Here is a 17,166-nt window from a genome sequence, read left to right on the forward strand (position 1 = left end):
GAGCTGTAGTTCTCAGGATTCCTTTCAGTCGGTCGGAGCTTTCGGCTAGCATAAGCAATCACTTTTTCCTTCCCATCTTGGACCTGGGATAAGACTGCCCCCAAGCCCACATTGCTGGCATCGGTGTAGAGGATGAACGGGTAGCTGTAATCAGGATACGCTAGGATCTCCTCTCCGGTCAAGGCCGCTTTCAGCTGGCGGAAGGATTCCTCATGCCTCTCTTCCCACATCAGTGGGGCTCTGAGGGGTCTACCACCTTTGGTCTGTCCCACGAGGAGGTCTTGCATGGGGGCAGCCATCTTCGTGTATCCCTTGATGAAGAGACGGTAGTACCCCACCAGACCCAGAAACTGCCTTACTTCCCTCACTGTGGTTGGTCTCGGCCAGTCTTGGATGGCAGTGATCTTCTCGGGGTCAGGGGCGACACCTTCTGCACCCACCACATGCCCCAGGTACTGCACTCTGGGTTTCAGCAGATGACACTTGGAGGGCTTCAACTTCATCCCATATTTGGCAATGGACGCGAATACCTCGGCCAGGTGCTCCAGGTGGGCTTCATATGTCTGGGAGTACACAATCACATCATCCAGGTATAACAGGACGGTCTCGAAATTTAGATGCCCCAGACAGCATTCCATCAGCCGTTGGAAGGTTCCAGGGGCGTCGCACAGCCCGAACGGCATACTATTGAATTCACAGAGCCCCATTGGGGTGGTGAAGGCAGTTTTCTCCCGGTCCTCGGGTGCCACGGCCACTTGCCAGTACCCGCTGGTGAGGTCAAGGGTAGAGAAGTAGTTCGCGGTTCTCAGTGCGGCCAAGGACTCTTCAATACGGGGCAGTGGGTAAACATCTTTATGCGTTATCTGGTTAATCTTCCGGTAATCCACACACATCCGCATGGTGCCGTCCTTCTTAACCAGTACCAACGGGGCGGCCCAGGGACTACAGCTGTCCCTGATAACCCCTGCCTCCCTCATGTTCCTCAACATGTCCTTGGCACATTGGTAGTGTGCAGGGGGAATAGGCCTGTACCTCTCTTTGATAGGGGGGTGTTCACCGGTGGGGATATGGTGTTGGACCCCTTTAATCTGCCCAAAGTCTAGGGGGTGTTTGCTAAAAACTTGCTCATACTCCCGTACCACCCGGTATACCCCTTCTTTGTGATGTGTAGGAGTATCGTCAGTGCCTACATGTAACTGTCGGTGCCACTCATCTAACTCCCCTTGGGGCGGGTGAGTGCTGGCAGTCAGTGGTGAGGTTGGGGGGACTGCCTCGTGGATGGTGTGGGGATCCAGAGTGAGCAACTTAGCAAGTGTAGCATACCGGGGAAGCCTGACTTCTTCCTCCCCACAGTTCAGCACCCTCACAGGCACTCTCCCCTTCTTTACATCTACCACCCCTCGGGTGGCCATTACTGTGGGCCAGTGCTCGGAGAGCATGGGCTCTATCATGGCAGGGTAGTCACGCCCCTGAGGCCCTACTGCTGCCCTACACCAAATCATCATCTCACTCCTAGGGGGCACAATCAACGGGGCAACATCCATCACTCTCACCCCAACAATCTCTCCTCCCGTCGAGTTCACATGCTGGCGGTATATCAAGGTTCGGATCTCACGCTGCACAGCTCTCTGTCGGCTCCCCGCCGCCGTGGCGGCCAGCTGCTGCAGTAGGGTCAACACATCACTCATACAGTGCTCCATCACATTGGTTCCTAGCACTATCTTCGGGTTATGATCACTGGGTTCATTCATTATCACAATCATACCCTGATGTTGCAGTTCAGCTCGCCCCACAGTCATGGCCACTTGTTTGTATCCCACTTGGGTCAATGGGAGTCCATCAGCAGCAATCAGTGTTATACTAGCATCTGGGGGAGCCAGCTCGTCGGTCCCCCAATACCGTTGATACAATGTGTATGGTATGGTGGTTACCTGTGATCCAGTGTCCAGGAGAGCCATCACCGGTATGCCGTCCACAGCCACGGGGATGATGGGTCGGGCCCCGATGTATCGGTCCCGCCAGTCTGGGGGGCCATGGGGTTCTACTCCTGAGGATTGGCCCGTGGCCCCAGGGGTTGCTCGTTTAACGGACACCGTCGGGAGTAGTGGCCGGGTTTGCTGCACCTGTAACAAATCGGGGGTCCATACCGTGAGTCATTGGTTCTTCTCCGCTGCATCCAGGGGACGTCCTCAGGACGGTCGGCGAGCTGTATCTTTGCCGGAGGCTGGGATCTGGTCTGAGGCTGGAGTGCGGCGAGGATCTTGGCGAGGTCTCCATCCATGCGGCGGACCTGGGCAGCCAGTTCTTCCATCGTGCTGCATGGAGCTGTAGGTATTGGAGATGCTGGTAGGGCAGGGGCCACCACGACGGGGGCCGTCTCAACTGGCCACGGGGCTGGTTCCAAGACTTCCGAAGCTGGGGGTTGCAGAGCTTTAATGGCCCGTTCCTTTAACACAGCAAAGTCCACATCAGGGTGTTCTAGGGCCCACAGCCGGAGTTGTTTGCGATCCTCGGAGGACCTCATCCCCTGCACAAATTGCTCTACTAACATTTTGTTGCTGTCCGCCTCATTGATGGTGTCCACCCGCTTCAGTGTGCGGAGGGCGGTTTGCAGACGTAAAGCGTAGTCCCGAATACTGTCCACAGGCCATTGCCGACATTGGTAAAACTGCATCCTCAGCTCGGCTTCGGTACGGGTCTGAAAGGCAGTCTGTAGTTTCTCAAAGATGGTGGCTACAGAGAACCGGTCCCCCTCGGCCCAGGTCTCCGCCTCCTGCTCAGCCGCGCCGGTTAGCTGCCCCAGCACTACCGCTGCACGTTGCTTATCAGTCAGGGGGTACAATTCTAGGAGCGGGCTAAGCTTCTTCCGGAAGACCTGTAACGCATCAGGTTTCCCGTCGTACTGCGGCAGCCAGGTAGCTCCGGACACATAGGGTAAGGAGAATGGCATCACCTGAGCGAGAGCTGGGACCGCGGCACCCCCCGCCAGCGCGGTCGGGACCTGGGCAGGCCCATCCCCATCCATGGGTGCCTCTGCGGCTGCGACCGCCGCTCCTCCAGCAGCTCCATCGGGCGCAGACATCTTGTTTCCGTCCCCCTTAGCCTCTTTCCGGCTCCTCCTCTACAGGGGCGGGGTTTTGGCCTTCGCGTCTCCACTACTCGAGGAGACGCTCGAGCGGGAACTTTTCGCGCCCAAGATGGCGGCTTCTGAAATTTTTCGGCCAGACACCTCCGGCGGTAACAAGGCGCACCTCTACCAGACGGCAGAGCGGTAAGATCCTGTTCGTGACGCCAAGTTGTTGCGGGCGGAGGAGGGGACGCTGCGCTCTCCCACTGCTCGGGTCCGGCTGCCGCTGCTGCTGCGGCCGCTGCTGCTGCTCGGTGGTGGCTCGAGCGGTGGGCCGGATCCCGGGGACTCGAGCGGCACTCCTCGCCCGTGAGTGAAAAGGGGGATGATTGGTTGTGGGGGTTTTGATTATGGATATTGTCCGTGACGCCACCCACGGTTGTAGTAATTTTGGTGACACCACCGTTGCTCTAGACGGGGATCCCGGGAGCGGTGACTGGGAGCAGCTTTGTTGTTATTTCTCCCCTCCGTGGGTAGGGGGTTGGTTGTCTCGGGGCCCGGTGATGGGGTAGAAGTGGATGGCAGGCGGGTTGCGGGGCCTGGTGAGGTGCAGGGTCGCAGGGGCAGCGCTGTGTCGTACGGCACGGGGGTACTCACTCAGCCTGAGACGATGACACAGTTCTCGGTAAAACACACGGCTTGATGGACGGGTCCCCCAGACGGCTGCGGTTGTTTCTTCCCCGTAGGTTAGTGATGACTGTCTCTCCCTGCACCTATGTTCTATGTTGATTCCGATGGATTCCCACCGTAACTCGCTCCCCGACTTGGATGTGGGCCGGAGGAGCCCCTTTTGCCCGCAGGCGCTGGCCCTGGGAAACGGTTGCCCTTGGCGGTGGCGGTGTCTCCCCTTCACGGTTGGACGGTTGCCTTCTGTCGGGACTTGACTGTTTGGAAACCCAGGAGGTTCCCTTCACTAACGGATTCGGCAAATTCACGGCGACTCCTAGCCTTGCCGGGGTCCGAAAAGCCCCTGCCAATGGTGCTGGCTTCTCCTTGTGTACCGGTCCGGTACCGCCGGGCCACCGCCCGTCCACGGTCCTTACGGCAAACTCCAATAGGCCACTCCTGCAGACGGTCACCACCGTCTGCCAACCTTGCTGCTCCGTCCGGGCCACACACCCGGACTCACTTCAGTCTGCTCTCTTGCCACTTCACTACTGCTCACTTTTCCTCCTTCCACTTTCACTGTCAAAACTCAATCTCCTTTTCCCTCCTCCAGGACTGTGAACTCCTTGGTGGGTGGAGACCAACCGCCTGGCTCCACCCCCTGGTGTGGACATCAGCCCCTGGGGGAGGCAACAAGGGTTTTGTGTCTGGCTTAGATGTGCCTAACTGGGGTGTAGGGTGTGGTGGTGTAGTTACCTGTGGCCCCTGGCTTGTCCAGGGCGCCACACTTGGCAAGTGACACCGGTGGGAGCGGGACCTGGACGAGCTCCCCTGCAGAGACTGCGGTACCTAAAGACTGGTTTACCATCTGTGTGAGTGTCTGCTTATTCCACCTAATCCAGCACCAAGACTACCGCTATGAGTAACCTGACCCCTGCATCCTGCTTTCCCAAGGCTGAACCACCCGATCGCCAAACCTCTTTTCCCCCACCATCCGGGGCCTTCCCTACCTGCAGAGGGACTGACACCTTACTGTCCCACGCTATCTGCCCCGTTACTCCCTTCGGCAGCGGCGGTACTCCCCTTACCGCAACCCGCAGGTGGAGTCACAAACAATTATCACCTGTAAATACTCCCTTTACATTTGAGTGGCCGCAAGCCCCCAGGTCCTGAACCCTCGAGCCACAGCAAACCCGGATTCGAGCAGTTCAACTGCTGCAGGTGCGGCACATATGTACAGTATGTGTGTGTGTGTGTGTGTGTGTGTGTGTGTGTGTGTATGTATATATATATATATATATATATATATATATATATATATATATAAAAAAAGATGCTGGGACAGATTTAATCTGAGTTCCACAAAATATCTCTGTGAAGTGTACCTGCAGTGTACTACAGAAGCCATTCCTGGAGTTTGCTAAATATCATTAACGTTTGCTTTGCTTCCCTCCAGATTGCATTACGGTATTAACCCTTTTATTTTCATAGGGACAGTTAGTGACAGGTATTTTGGGTGGACATGTGTGTATGGTGACGTGGGTGGGAATTCATAGAATATTGTTGGTTTTGTTTTATTTGGATTTTGTGCTTTTTGCAGTGGTATTGAGTGCAATATATATATATACAGTATATATATATATATATATATATATATATACTGTAGACTTTTGAGGGTGTTTAATAAATATTGTTTGTTAGTGCACGATTTCGTCTCAGTTTGTCGCCGAGGGTATATATAATATCTATAGTAAAGGAATAGATAGCATTAAGTGCGTTTTTAAGTTAAATCTTATATTGATTATTCTTAGTCAAATCTGATAATGATAATTAATATCAGGTGTTAGCTCTTTTTACATAAGGAGACTATTTCATGGTTCATACTGTATATAGGGAGCTATCTGGGGGCTCAAAATGTGTATAAGAAAATTATTTGGGGGCTCATAGTGTATATAGGGGCTCACACTGGGTATGAGAAACCTATGTGGGCCCTCATGATGTATATACAAGAGCTATGTAGCTGCTCATACTGTTTATAAAGAGGCTATACAAGGGCACTTACATTATATAGGAGGACTGTGTGGAGGCTCTTACTTAATATGCGGGGCTATTTGGGGCTCATATTGTATATAGAAGGCTATGTGAGGGCTCATACTGCATTTAGGGGCCATGTGGGAGTCTTACTGTTTATAAAGTGACATTGTAGGCTCAAACTGTATATAGAGGGACTATGTTGGGGCTTATACTGTGTATAAGGAAGCTATATGAGTGCTCATTCTTTATATAGGGGGACTGTGTTTTGGATCATACTATATAGGGGAGCTGTGTGGGGGCTCATATTGTATATAGGAGGAATATGTGGGGCTCATACTGTATATAGGGGGCTATGTGGGGCTGATGCTGTATACGGGGGCCTGTATGAGCTAATACTGTATATAGGGGGCTGCATGAGGACTTATACTGTATATATAGGGAGTGTGTGGGGCTCATGCTATATATAGGGGTGCTCTTACTGTATTAAGGGGGAACTATGTGGGGCTGATGCTGTATATAAGGGGCGTGTGTGGGTGCTCATGCTGTATATAGGAAGTTTGTGTGTGAGCTCATACTGTATGTAGAGGCCTGTGTGGCAGCTCCCACTGTATATAGAAGGGCTGTGTGGGGGCTCATACGGTATATAGGGGGATGTCAGCATACCTAATTCCGCCCAATATTAAATGATACAATATATATATATATATATATATATATATATATATATATGTAAATAAAAAAAATAATATAATTATGTTAAAATTGAGCAAAATTAATTTCAGCCTATTAGTTCGGCCCTCCAGAACAGTCAAGGTCTCTCATGTGGCCTCTCGGGAAAATTAATTAGACAAAACAATCACTGATCTCGGGGAGACCAGCCAGAGAAAACACTGCCGGCAGCCAGCAAAGGCACTCAACACAGTGAAATCCTAGGTGCATTGGCCCCTGGGAAGTATGCAAATCAAAAAAGTCCATGGAGCCTCTGTTAGGAGTCTCGACACGGAAAATAGCTAGATATCCCTCCGGGAAAGACCTAGCCAAGGAGTGGCTCTTTTTAGGAGACCACCATGACCACCATATTAAGTGGCCCTTTTAGTCAATATCCAACTCTTGACGAGTTTAAAGATATCACAAATGAATTACTCACCCCTGGTATAGAGGAAAGAAGGTTTAATCATGATCACAGATGCAGAATTTTTACTGTTAGAGCAATGAGACTATAGGATTCTCTGCCACATCATGCGGTGATGGCTGATTCATTGCACAGGTTCAAGGAGGACCTGGATGTAGTTTCAACAATGAAATTACATTTCTACCATTGGTGTAAATCACACTACACATTATGTAGCTATTATTTAATACAATAATACCAGAATTCTGGCCTAATTACACTGAGAAATCTCCCCTAGTGTTAGGGCTCACCTGGACTCATAGGACCCTTGTGTTATCAGGAAACATACTGTAAACTACCACCTGCACCCACTGATGACACAAGCAGGCTTGGCGAAACCGAGTGTTCATGTGTGAAGGGCAGTGTGGAGACATAGCTATCTACCAATGAAGGTATATTGTGCATCTGTGGCTGGTGTATTCAGCTCATAAAAGATTTGTATTCACTCTTCACATCACAGTAGGATGAGTCATATACAAGTGTGCAGCCTGGAAATATAACAAGAGATCTTCTTTACTGACTGCAAACTGATACTTTGAAAATGATGAGAAATTGAAGCACAGATTATTTTAGAACATTTTTAATTTACATAGTGATTATGTCTTATTAACCCAACTCCAGAAACTGCTTTATGAAATACAAAACAACTATATCATCCATGTGAAAAATGAACTTCCCTCTTAAACATAATTACTGGTTGCACTGCTGTTAGTACAATAATTACAGCCAAACACATTTAATTGGATTCAGACTTTCATTTGGCGGCTGAATTCCCGCTATATACTGAGCGTGACCGGTGATATAGAACACTTGGCACTTTACTACTCTCAAAGGTTAAAATATTTGTAAGAAATTCAATCTGAAAATGATAAAGTCATTCCCGAGGAACCAAAACTGAACTCACAGTTACAAATTAAAGAGTACCTGTCACAAGGCCAAAAATGACCAGGGTTAGCTCCTATTTTATTCCCACTGCTCCCCTGAGTTTTCCTTTATATTTTTATTTTTAAATCCTCTGTATGATTTCAGAGATATGGTATTTACTAAGAGGATGGTGCTCACAGGGTAATTATGCAGAGCAGCCTAAAATCACACCATCAGAGAATCCTGTCAACCACACCCCTTTGGCAAAGGCCATAGAAATTAGCATGAAAAAAAGATCCATATCTATGGAACTGTATGGAGGGTTTAAACAAAATAAAAAAAGTATTACACAGGGAGCAACCAGAATAAATTAAAAGTAAAAACTGGTCACTTTTGTTCTGGTTACTGGCCCTCTTTAAACTTATTGCCTAAGTTGGAGATCCTATTTTCATATAAACTGTTAGGGCATTTTCCTTTAATACAAGAAAAAACTTTATTCGACAACTACCTTGGTTAGCTGAAGCATAGAGCGATTTACCCTCTGACTATGGCCGGTGTCACACTTGCAAGTGACTTGCGCAAGAATCAAGTCGCATCACCTGGCATGGCTTGCCACTCACCGGACAGGAGAGCGGCAGGTTGTGCTGGGTGATGCGACTCGATTCTCGCTCAAGTCACTTGCAAGTGTGACATCGGCCTACCTCCGTGGTTGTCCCTCTTTGCTTTGCCACCTCATTTCTAAAGCAGTAAACACATGGGCCAAGCATTGTATCACAAGACATGCGACAGCTGGTTGGTTCCAAGTGTACAGCTGAATATCTCAGTTAAGGGAATGTGCTCAGAAGTGGCACACCTTGCCTGGGCAACAAGGTTCATGATTCATGGTAATTTGTGAAAGTGGCTTGTTCTATACTACATGGCTTTGACCCAGATCGTTTCCTCTATCTGCTTCCTAATCGGTACTTGCCCTAACCAGTACTGTATCTGTTGTATAACGCAGTGAGTCCACTCTACAGCGATTGTCTCCAGAGGACCTGAAACAAGTCATTCTTAATTTTCCCTGTGGTGGTGCTACAGGGAAATCAAAACGTCTCTCTGTTTCCGTAATTTATCAGATTGGGTATGTCTGTACTTAGTGTAGTTAAGCTGTGATTCGATAATGTTGACACATTATTCTATTAAACCAAACTAGATTCGACCTAGGCTATTGTGTTATCACCTAGGTAGAGATATCTGACATCGTCTATAGGAAGTGTACAGTGACTTTCCGTACATCTGCCCTATTACTAAGAATGGTTCATAATAACACAACCAGCCACTGTTTGGTTTTGACAGTGCTAGAATATGACAAACAGAAAAATCTTGGCAAAGGATTAGATAAAGTTTCTTTGGAAGCTGTTAGAAGAATTTCAGCCTGACGAGATGAGAACAATTTGCTCTACTCTAAATCCACAAAATGCAAAGCACTCAAAGTAAGGCGTTGGTGGATAACAAGATGCCAGCAACACAACCACTCGCTGACAAAGTGCATCCTAAAGATGGCCAGGAATGTAGGCAGAAAGTCACTTGTAGCTCTATTTATTGGGTTCAGCTGCATATTTAAATATATAGTATATGCAGGAAAATCTGGGCTGGAAATACCTTGTAGTTTGTCCATATTTAGCTCAGTATTGTATTGCAGGTCTTTGTTTTTGTCCATAAGTTCAATGTTGAACTATTTCTCCCATATTATGTTTGACAAAAATGGATATATTTTGCAATATATTTTTTACTGGCTCCATTGATTCCTATTAGGAATATACAGACATAATATAGCAATAGCTAATTTAAACCTAATATACAGTATAATATTAAAATATATTACCGATCCTGGTCCCAGCGCGGCATCCCCACTCGCTCCCTCCCCCAGGCCTCAGCAGGTTCGCCGCTCTCCTAACCTGCCCAGCTCTTCCATGCTCCCCTCTCCAGCCCTGGGGTCTGCTGCTGTCTCTCCTTGCTTCCAGGCCACATGCACGCAGGCCTTCAGTGAGTGTCCGTAGGGTGCGCGCATGGCCATGTCCCCTTTCTTTAAGGGCCACTATCCCATTACCCGGAAGTGATCCCTAAGGTCACCTATTACCTTAAGGTATTTAATATGACCTTCCCTTATAGGAGGCACCTGAGCAATATTGCCTCCTAGTGTGTTGCTAGTTCTCAGGTCCCATTACACTATTGTGTCTAATTCTCCTTATTGTGTCTTAGTACCAGTCTCGGGTTCCTAACCTGTGTCTCATCCTAGAGCCTGCTTACTACCATCACCTCTGTGCTGTCACATCTGAGCCATCATATCTGTGCTGCTATGCCTGATCCACCATCTCCGTGCTGTCACGTCTGAGCCACCACCTACGTGCTGCCAAATCCGAGTTACGATCGCCGTGGTTCTACATCTGAGCACACCAGCACTGGACGCTAAGAGACTTTACCATTCTGTACCAGCCAACCTCCACTGGTTCCTGGCAGTCATGCATTTAGGCCCCCTGTTGCTGCAGCAGACAGTCCCTATTCGCTACTGGTTAGGTCCTTCAGAGGGTCCGGTGTACAACCCAGTGAATTTACTCCCAGACACTCGCTGCCTCGACCATAACTCTCATTTATACATGCCACTCTTCAGATTTCAAAATTTTCATTCAATTTTGAAGTAGGTAACTGTCAGACATAGGAAATTGAAGTGAAGTGCCATTGATTGGATAGGTCATCAGTATCAGATCAGTGGGGGGTCTGACATCCAGTACTCCATCGACCACCAATCAGCTGTTACAAGCTCAAACAATGGACGGGTGTAAACAGTGTACGGAATTGAACAGCAGCGCTTTGTACACTGTTTAGTAAATTTTCCTGGGTAATGCAGCTGAGTTCCTATTCATTTCTGTGGGACTTTGCTCTACTATACATATATGATGGATATGCCATAAATGTATGAGATACGTATAACACTTTACACTGTTATTATAAGTGGGATCTCAGGCTCGGCACAAAAATTCCCTGCAACAGCACTGCAAAAGAAATGTACTGTTGCAAAAAGCAAATAGGTGACCAAAAGAAGAAACTCACCAAAAGAAGAAACTCATTGTTTACGCTCTGCCCTAGCTGCAGGAATTGATAGGTGTCCTCTGTAGAGTAAAAAGATCTCAGATGTGGAGTATGACCACAATGTGGAGGTAGTAGCTTCTGGTGGTTACTGCAGAATATAAAGGAAGCACAAAGTATTAGAACATAATAAAGACTTAACATCTATGCTTGTCATTCTAGCTCATGAATGTGTCGTTGGTGAATGGAGCCATTGGAGTGGCTGTGCGATCCAGTGCAGCCCAACATATAGGGTGCGCAGGCGTCAAGTGCTAAAGGAGCCTGAAAATGGAGGACAGCCTTGCCCAAACCTAGAGGAGAAGGCTGGATGTCTGGAATACTTCACAACTCAGGGCATTGAATGTGGCCATTTGCATGGTAAAACATAAAAATAATGTTAGGTTATGAAAGCAAAATATGGCAACACTAAAGGCTGCTTTACATGGTACGACGATTGTGCGATTTCACAATCGATCGTACCCGCCCCCGTCCTTTTTGCGTCACGGGCAAACCACTGCCCGTGTCGCACAAAGTCAGTAACCCCCGTCACACATACTTACCTCTCGTGCGACCTCGCTGTGGGCGGCGAACGTCCACTTCCTGGAGTGGGAGGGACGTTCGGCATCACAGCGACGTCACACGGCAGCTGGCCAATGGAAGCGGAGGGGCGGAGATGAGCGGGACGTAAACATCCCGCCCACCTCCTTCCTTCACATAGCCGGCCGCGTGACGCAGGTGAGCTGCTGTTCATCGTTCCCGGGGTGTCACACGGAGCGACGTGTGCTACCCCAGAAACGATGAACAACTAAATTAAACGATATTATGGAACCTAGCGAGCAGTACATGACTCACAATTTGTGAGCGATACTGCGTCGCTAGGAGGTGTCACACAGGCCGGATGTGTGTCACAAAAACCGTGACCCCGACAATCTATCGCACGATAGATTGTCTGGTGTAAAGCAGCCTTAACTCTAATATCACCCAGTACTCAATGTATTGTTCTTTATTATACATTTAATCCTTTCTTGTGATTGCTAATCTTAACATATTTCCTCTGACATTCCCTTGCCTGAGTTGGCTGCATAAAAAACATGGAACGTTCTCGGCTTTGTCTGTTCTCAGGCCAATGATTGGATTCTTGTAAAATGAGGATGCTGAGCCCTAGCTAGTGTCTGAGAACAGTGATAAGAACTTGCTTTTTCTTATTTCCTCTCTCTTTTCACATAGTAGTAACAGAGATAAAAATCCTCTGAAAACAGTAAATGTAAATAACATTGTAATTATATTCTTCCATAGTTCCTGCGTTTATTACTACTTCTGAGTATAACAAAGAGAGAAGGAGACGCGCAGTGCCAATAGACTGGGCATCCCCTACAGAGGATTCTGGGTACAGTATAAACCTGATCAATGGACATATCTAATATTATATGTTCCCATATATATAATTATCTTGAAAAAAGTACAAAATCTTTTTAATGAAATTATATAATATTCTCCCCATTCTCATATAGTTTAGTTACCTTTTTGGTGGATACTACCCATTGGCAAAGGTATTAGCTATTAACAATATAAATGTCTATAGTAAAAGGCAAAGTTAAGTCAGCCATACACATGAGATGGCTGTTGGCTGAATAATGTTTCAGCCGATCGGTCGACCGACTCTCCCATACACAGGAGTCTTCGTTTGGCCGAGTACTCATGTGATCTCTATGAGAGAGAACTGCCAGACATGTCTGATGGTGGCCTATCCGAGGGAGAATAAAAAAATCGGCATGATGGATCAATATTTACACACACAATAATTGTTTGGGGCTCCCATTCACATTAAAGTCGACTGAACCTATTGATATCATCTAAATATGTATTGAGGGGGCCCCCTGACTTTCTCTCCCCGACAGATCACATGGGGGAAGAGAACCATCTAACATATTGAATTTCCAATGACCGATCGTTCTCTGGGAGATAAGCTGCAGCCAGAGGCATCTGACAGCAGCAAATAAAAAAATCAGCTGAGTTCAGTACTCCTGTGTATGGAGATGTCAGGAGAATTAGCTATTAACAGAATGATCGTTTGGCCTACATATAATTTGTATGTGGGGACCTAATTTCTTATACACTTACCAAGAGTGGCGTAACTAGTCAGATGGGGTCCAAACCAAAACTTGGACCTGGACCTAACTTGCATGTTGGTAAGATTTATAGGCCCTTATAGAGTTCTAGAGCCTGTAAAGATGTTTTCCTCCTGCATGTAATAATGTTCCCCATCTTGGTACCTTCCTGTTATAATTTCCCCCATCCTGGCTTCTTCCTGTCATAATGTCCTCCATCCTGGCCCCATCTTGTAATAGTGTTCCCATTCTGGCCTCTTCCTGTAATAATTCCCCCATCCTGTCCCCTTCGTGGTATAATATCCCCCATCCTGAGAAACTTCCTGTAATAATGTCCTCCACCATGGCCCCTTTCTATAATTAACGTCCCTCATCCTGGCCCCTTCCTGTAATAATGTACCCCATCCTGGCCCCAACTCGTAATAATGTTCCAATTCTGACTCCTTCCAGTAATAATTCTCCCATCCTGACGATTTCCTGGTATAATGTCCAACCATACGTAGAAAATTCCTGTAATAGTATCCTCCATCCTGGCCTATTCCTATAATATTGTTCCTCATCCTGGCCCCTTTCTGTAAAAATTTCCCCCATCCTGGCCCCAACTAGTAATAATGTTCCCATCCTGGCCCCTTACTGCCATAATGTCCCTTATCTTGAGCCCCTTCCTGGTATAATATCTCCTCTACTGGGCTCTTTCCTGTAATAATGTACCTCATCCTGTAATACTGTCCTCATCCTAGGACCCTTCCTATAATAATGTCCTCCATTCTTGGCCCCTTCCTGTATTAATGTCCCTCATCATGGGCCCTTTATTTATTTATTTATTTATTTATTTTTATGACTAGATTTTTATTGAATTTCCAAATGTAAAATTTTAAAATTACAACACAAAGCTCAAAACAATAAAAATTAATACAATACAGTTTTGGGAAACAATCTTTAAGCAACAACAGATGAACTCAACTCTGAAGAGTTTACTGCACCACTTATGTTTACATTTAAGCATCAACAAAGACTAGACAAGACAGGACATTGACACAAAAGGGAGAGGGGTAAGAAAATACCAAAGAACAGTGTCATATAAATCAAACACAAAATCTAGCCAACTCACCATATCCAAATGATCCGGAGTGTATCACATTGTCTGCAAGGAAAAACCCAGGCATGGTCTACATAGACTCCAAAGTGAAAAGAACATCCAGCGAATAAAGGCAGGAAAAATAAAACTCTGTTTTTATTCAATTCTTGCAAAACAGTTACAGCGGTACAGGCACTAACAGATCTCATGGGATGTACGATCCAACGCGTTTCACCAAAAAATTAATTATGTATTATTCATGGATGTTATTTTCCCTTTAAAGAACAGTGTCAGTCTGATAATTCTACATTATCTACTGTTCATAACCATATCCATTAACAATCCCTTTGCACCCAATAAACATCCCTAAAGGCCCAAATGGAATTAAAATGCTCCATTGTGAATTTAATAGAGCTGTGAGGTAGGTCTTGGATACGTGTGTGAAGCTCATTATTTGATGGGAATTGAGTTAACCTCCATTTATATGCTATCAAACATCTGGCAGTAGTAGTTATATATAGCAGGAGCTTTAGGGGTTTATGACTAATCTGAAATGCTGGGGCACTCAGTAGATAAAATTTGGGACCAAGAAGTATTTGAAGGCCAATGTCCTTAAGAATATGATTTTTGACAGTTTCCCAAAAGCCCTGAACACCTGTACAGGACCAAAATAAATGAGGTGGGTCTCCTCCAGTGTTGCCACATCTCCAAGAACAGTTGGAGATATTGCGATAAAGTTTATGTAATATGGAGAGAGTATGATAACAAAAAGTAAGTAAAGAAGGAAGCACGGTCTGGTAGAGCGCTAAGGAGGCCACAGTATTAGATTAATTTTTGTAGAATTTATTGTTTTCTATCAGCCACGCTGATAGAAAACAATAAATTCTACAAAAATTAATCTAATACTGTGTCATCCTTAGCGCTCTACCAGACCGTGCTTCCTTCTTTACTGCTGATCCTCCCCTCTGTGGGTTCACGGCAAGAGCTGCTTGGTACGGAGGTCAGATGACCAGAGACGCCCAGTGATCTGTCATGTGACCAGCTCTTCAGGAATGTGCTTCTCTGGATGGACATCGTGGGCTAACAGGTTAGAAGATCACTGACACCCCACTCCCGCCTTATACCGTGGTTGTGTGAGGACTGCACAACCACATCAGGTGAGCAGATTCTTTTTCTCCTCCTCACCGCTATCTCCCAGACACTTCACATGCGCTCCCTTGTTTAATTTTTTATTCAAACAAAACATGTTAATGTGTTAGCTGCATTCTTCCATATCCTTTACCAAGCACCAATCGAGAGGGGTTCCCTCAAAAAACATTTATGCATGTAGGAATGTTTCAGGTGATTGTCTGCACAGGGATCAAGTAAGAACCTGTGAATATTTGATATGTATCCTTTAGTTGATACCCCTGCTCTATATAACTTTTCAAAGTAGGTAGGTTGAAAAAGTTTGAAAGAAGAGAAGAGGGAATAGTGTCTGTAACAACCAGATCTATAAAATTACACTAGTTAACCCCTTCAGTGAACATTATAAAAAAAAATTGTCTTTTCATCACAAGCTGACAAAAAAAGTGGAAACAACAGCGATCAAAAAGTCACATATAAATAAATATAGTACTGCTGAAAACATCTTGTCATGCAAAAAAACAGTCGCCATACAGCTCCTTCAGTGAAAAAAATAAAAATGCTATAGCTCTCAGCTAGCAATGTAAAAATGATTTTTTTTCTATAAAATAGTTTTTATGGTGAAAGTGGTGGTAAAAGCGGCAAAACATAAAAAAACTATAGAAATGTGATATGACTGTAATCATACTGACCCGAAAAATAAAGCTATCTAATTGCTTTTATGACGCCGTGAACAGCGTAAAAAATAAATTCCTGAATTGCTGTTTCTGTTTGATTCTGCCTCACAAAAAAGCGGAATAGAAAGCGATTAGAAAATATTATGTTGCTCAAAATAGTACCAATAAAAACTCCAACTCTTGTGAAAATGAAAATAAAATGGGGTTAAAGCAACATCATTGTGATAAAAATGTATTTTTTCATTTTCACGGCTGAACATTATAAAAATCTGCAAAGCACCTGTGGGTTCAAGGTGCTCACTATACATCTAGATAAATTTCTTGAGGAGTCTAGTTTCTAAAATTGGGTCCCTTGTGGGGGAGCTCCACTGTTTAGGCACATCAAGGGCTCTCCAAATACTACATGGTGTCTGCTATCTATTCCAGACAATTTTGTGTTCAAAAAGTCAAATAGCGCTCCATCCCTTCCAAGCCCTGCCATGTGCCCAAACTGTAGATTTCCACCACACATGGGTTATTGTTGTATTCAGGAGAAATTGTACAACAAATTGTATGGTGCAATTTCTCTTGCTACCCTTGTGACAATGCCAAATTTGTGAATAAGTTAACATTTTTGTGGGGAAAAAAATAAAATTTTCATTTATTCATTCCACATTGCTTTAACTCCTTTGAAGCACCTAAAGGGTTAATAAATTTATTGCATGTGGTTTTGAGCAGCTTGAGGGGTGCAGTTTTCGAATGGTGTCACTTTTGGGTATTTTCTGTCACCTAGGTTTCTCAGTCACTTCAAATGAGATATGGTCCCTAAAAAATAAGGTTTTGTAAATTTGTTGAAAACATGAAAAATTGCTGATAAACTTTGAACCCTTCTAACTTCGTAACAAAAAAAAAAAAAAGATGTGTCACTGAAAGAAATGTAAATGAGTTTCTCCAAACCTATATCAATATAAACCCACTGAAAATTCTGAGTGGAGTAATTCTAATACTTAATTTTTATTATAATGCCTAAAAAGTTCTTACAAGTGCAAAAGTGACAAGGGTGCTTTTAAAAACATATGTTGTCCCCAGCATGGTAGGTGCACTGAGGTGAACAGATAACCAACGTGCTACTAGTTAGAAAATATGGATCCTATACAGATCCATTACATGCCTATGGATGTATTAATTATAGGTAGATTTATACACTGTGATTGATATAATTTCAAGCCAAATGGTCTATTGAACCCAAGCATTTTTCTTGAATATTTCCTAGAAAAATGCTCGGGTTCCCC

At 45.4% G+C, this 17,166-nt stretch overlaps 1 protein-coding gene across 1 annotated transcript in view; it reads left to right on the forward strand.

The window, feature by feature from the left end:
- SBSPON (somatomedin B and thrombospondin type 1 domain containing) overlaps window positions 1-17,166 on the forward strand; it is a 62,582-nt gene that overhangs the window by 27,035 nt on the left and 18,381 nt on the right. The window contains exons 2-3 of the mRNA XM_075353173.1: window positions 11,091-11,285; window positions 12,204-12,294. Of these exons, the coding sequence (XP_075209288.1) occupies window positions 11,091-11,285; window positions 12,204-12,294 (286 nt within the window). The remainder of the gene's footprint in view (window positions 1-11,090; window positions 11,286-12,203; window positions 12,295-17,166) is intronic.

Source organism: Anomaloglossus baeobatrachus, chromosome 6 (assembly GCF_048569485.1).
Source record: "Anomaloglossus baeobatrachus isolate aAnoBae1 chromosome 6, aAnoBae1.hap1, whole genome shotgun sequence".
Lineage (NCBI taxonomy): Eukaryota > Metazoa > Chordata > Amphibia > Anura > Aromobatidae > Anomaloglossus > Anomaloglossus baeobatrachus.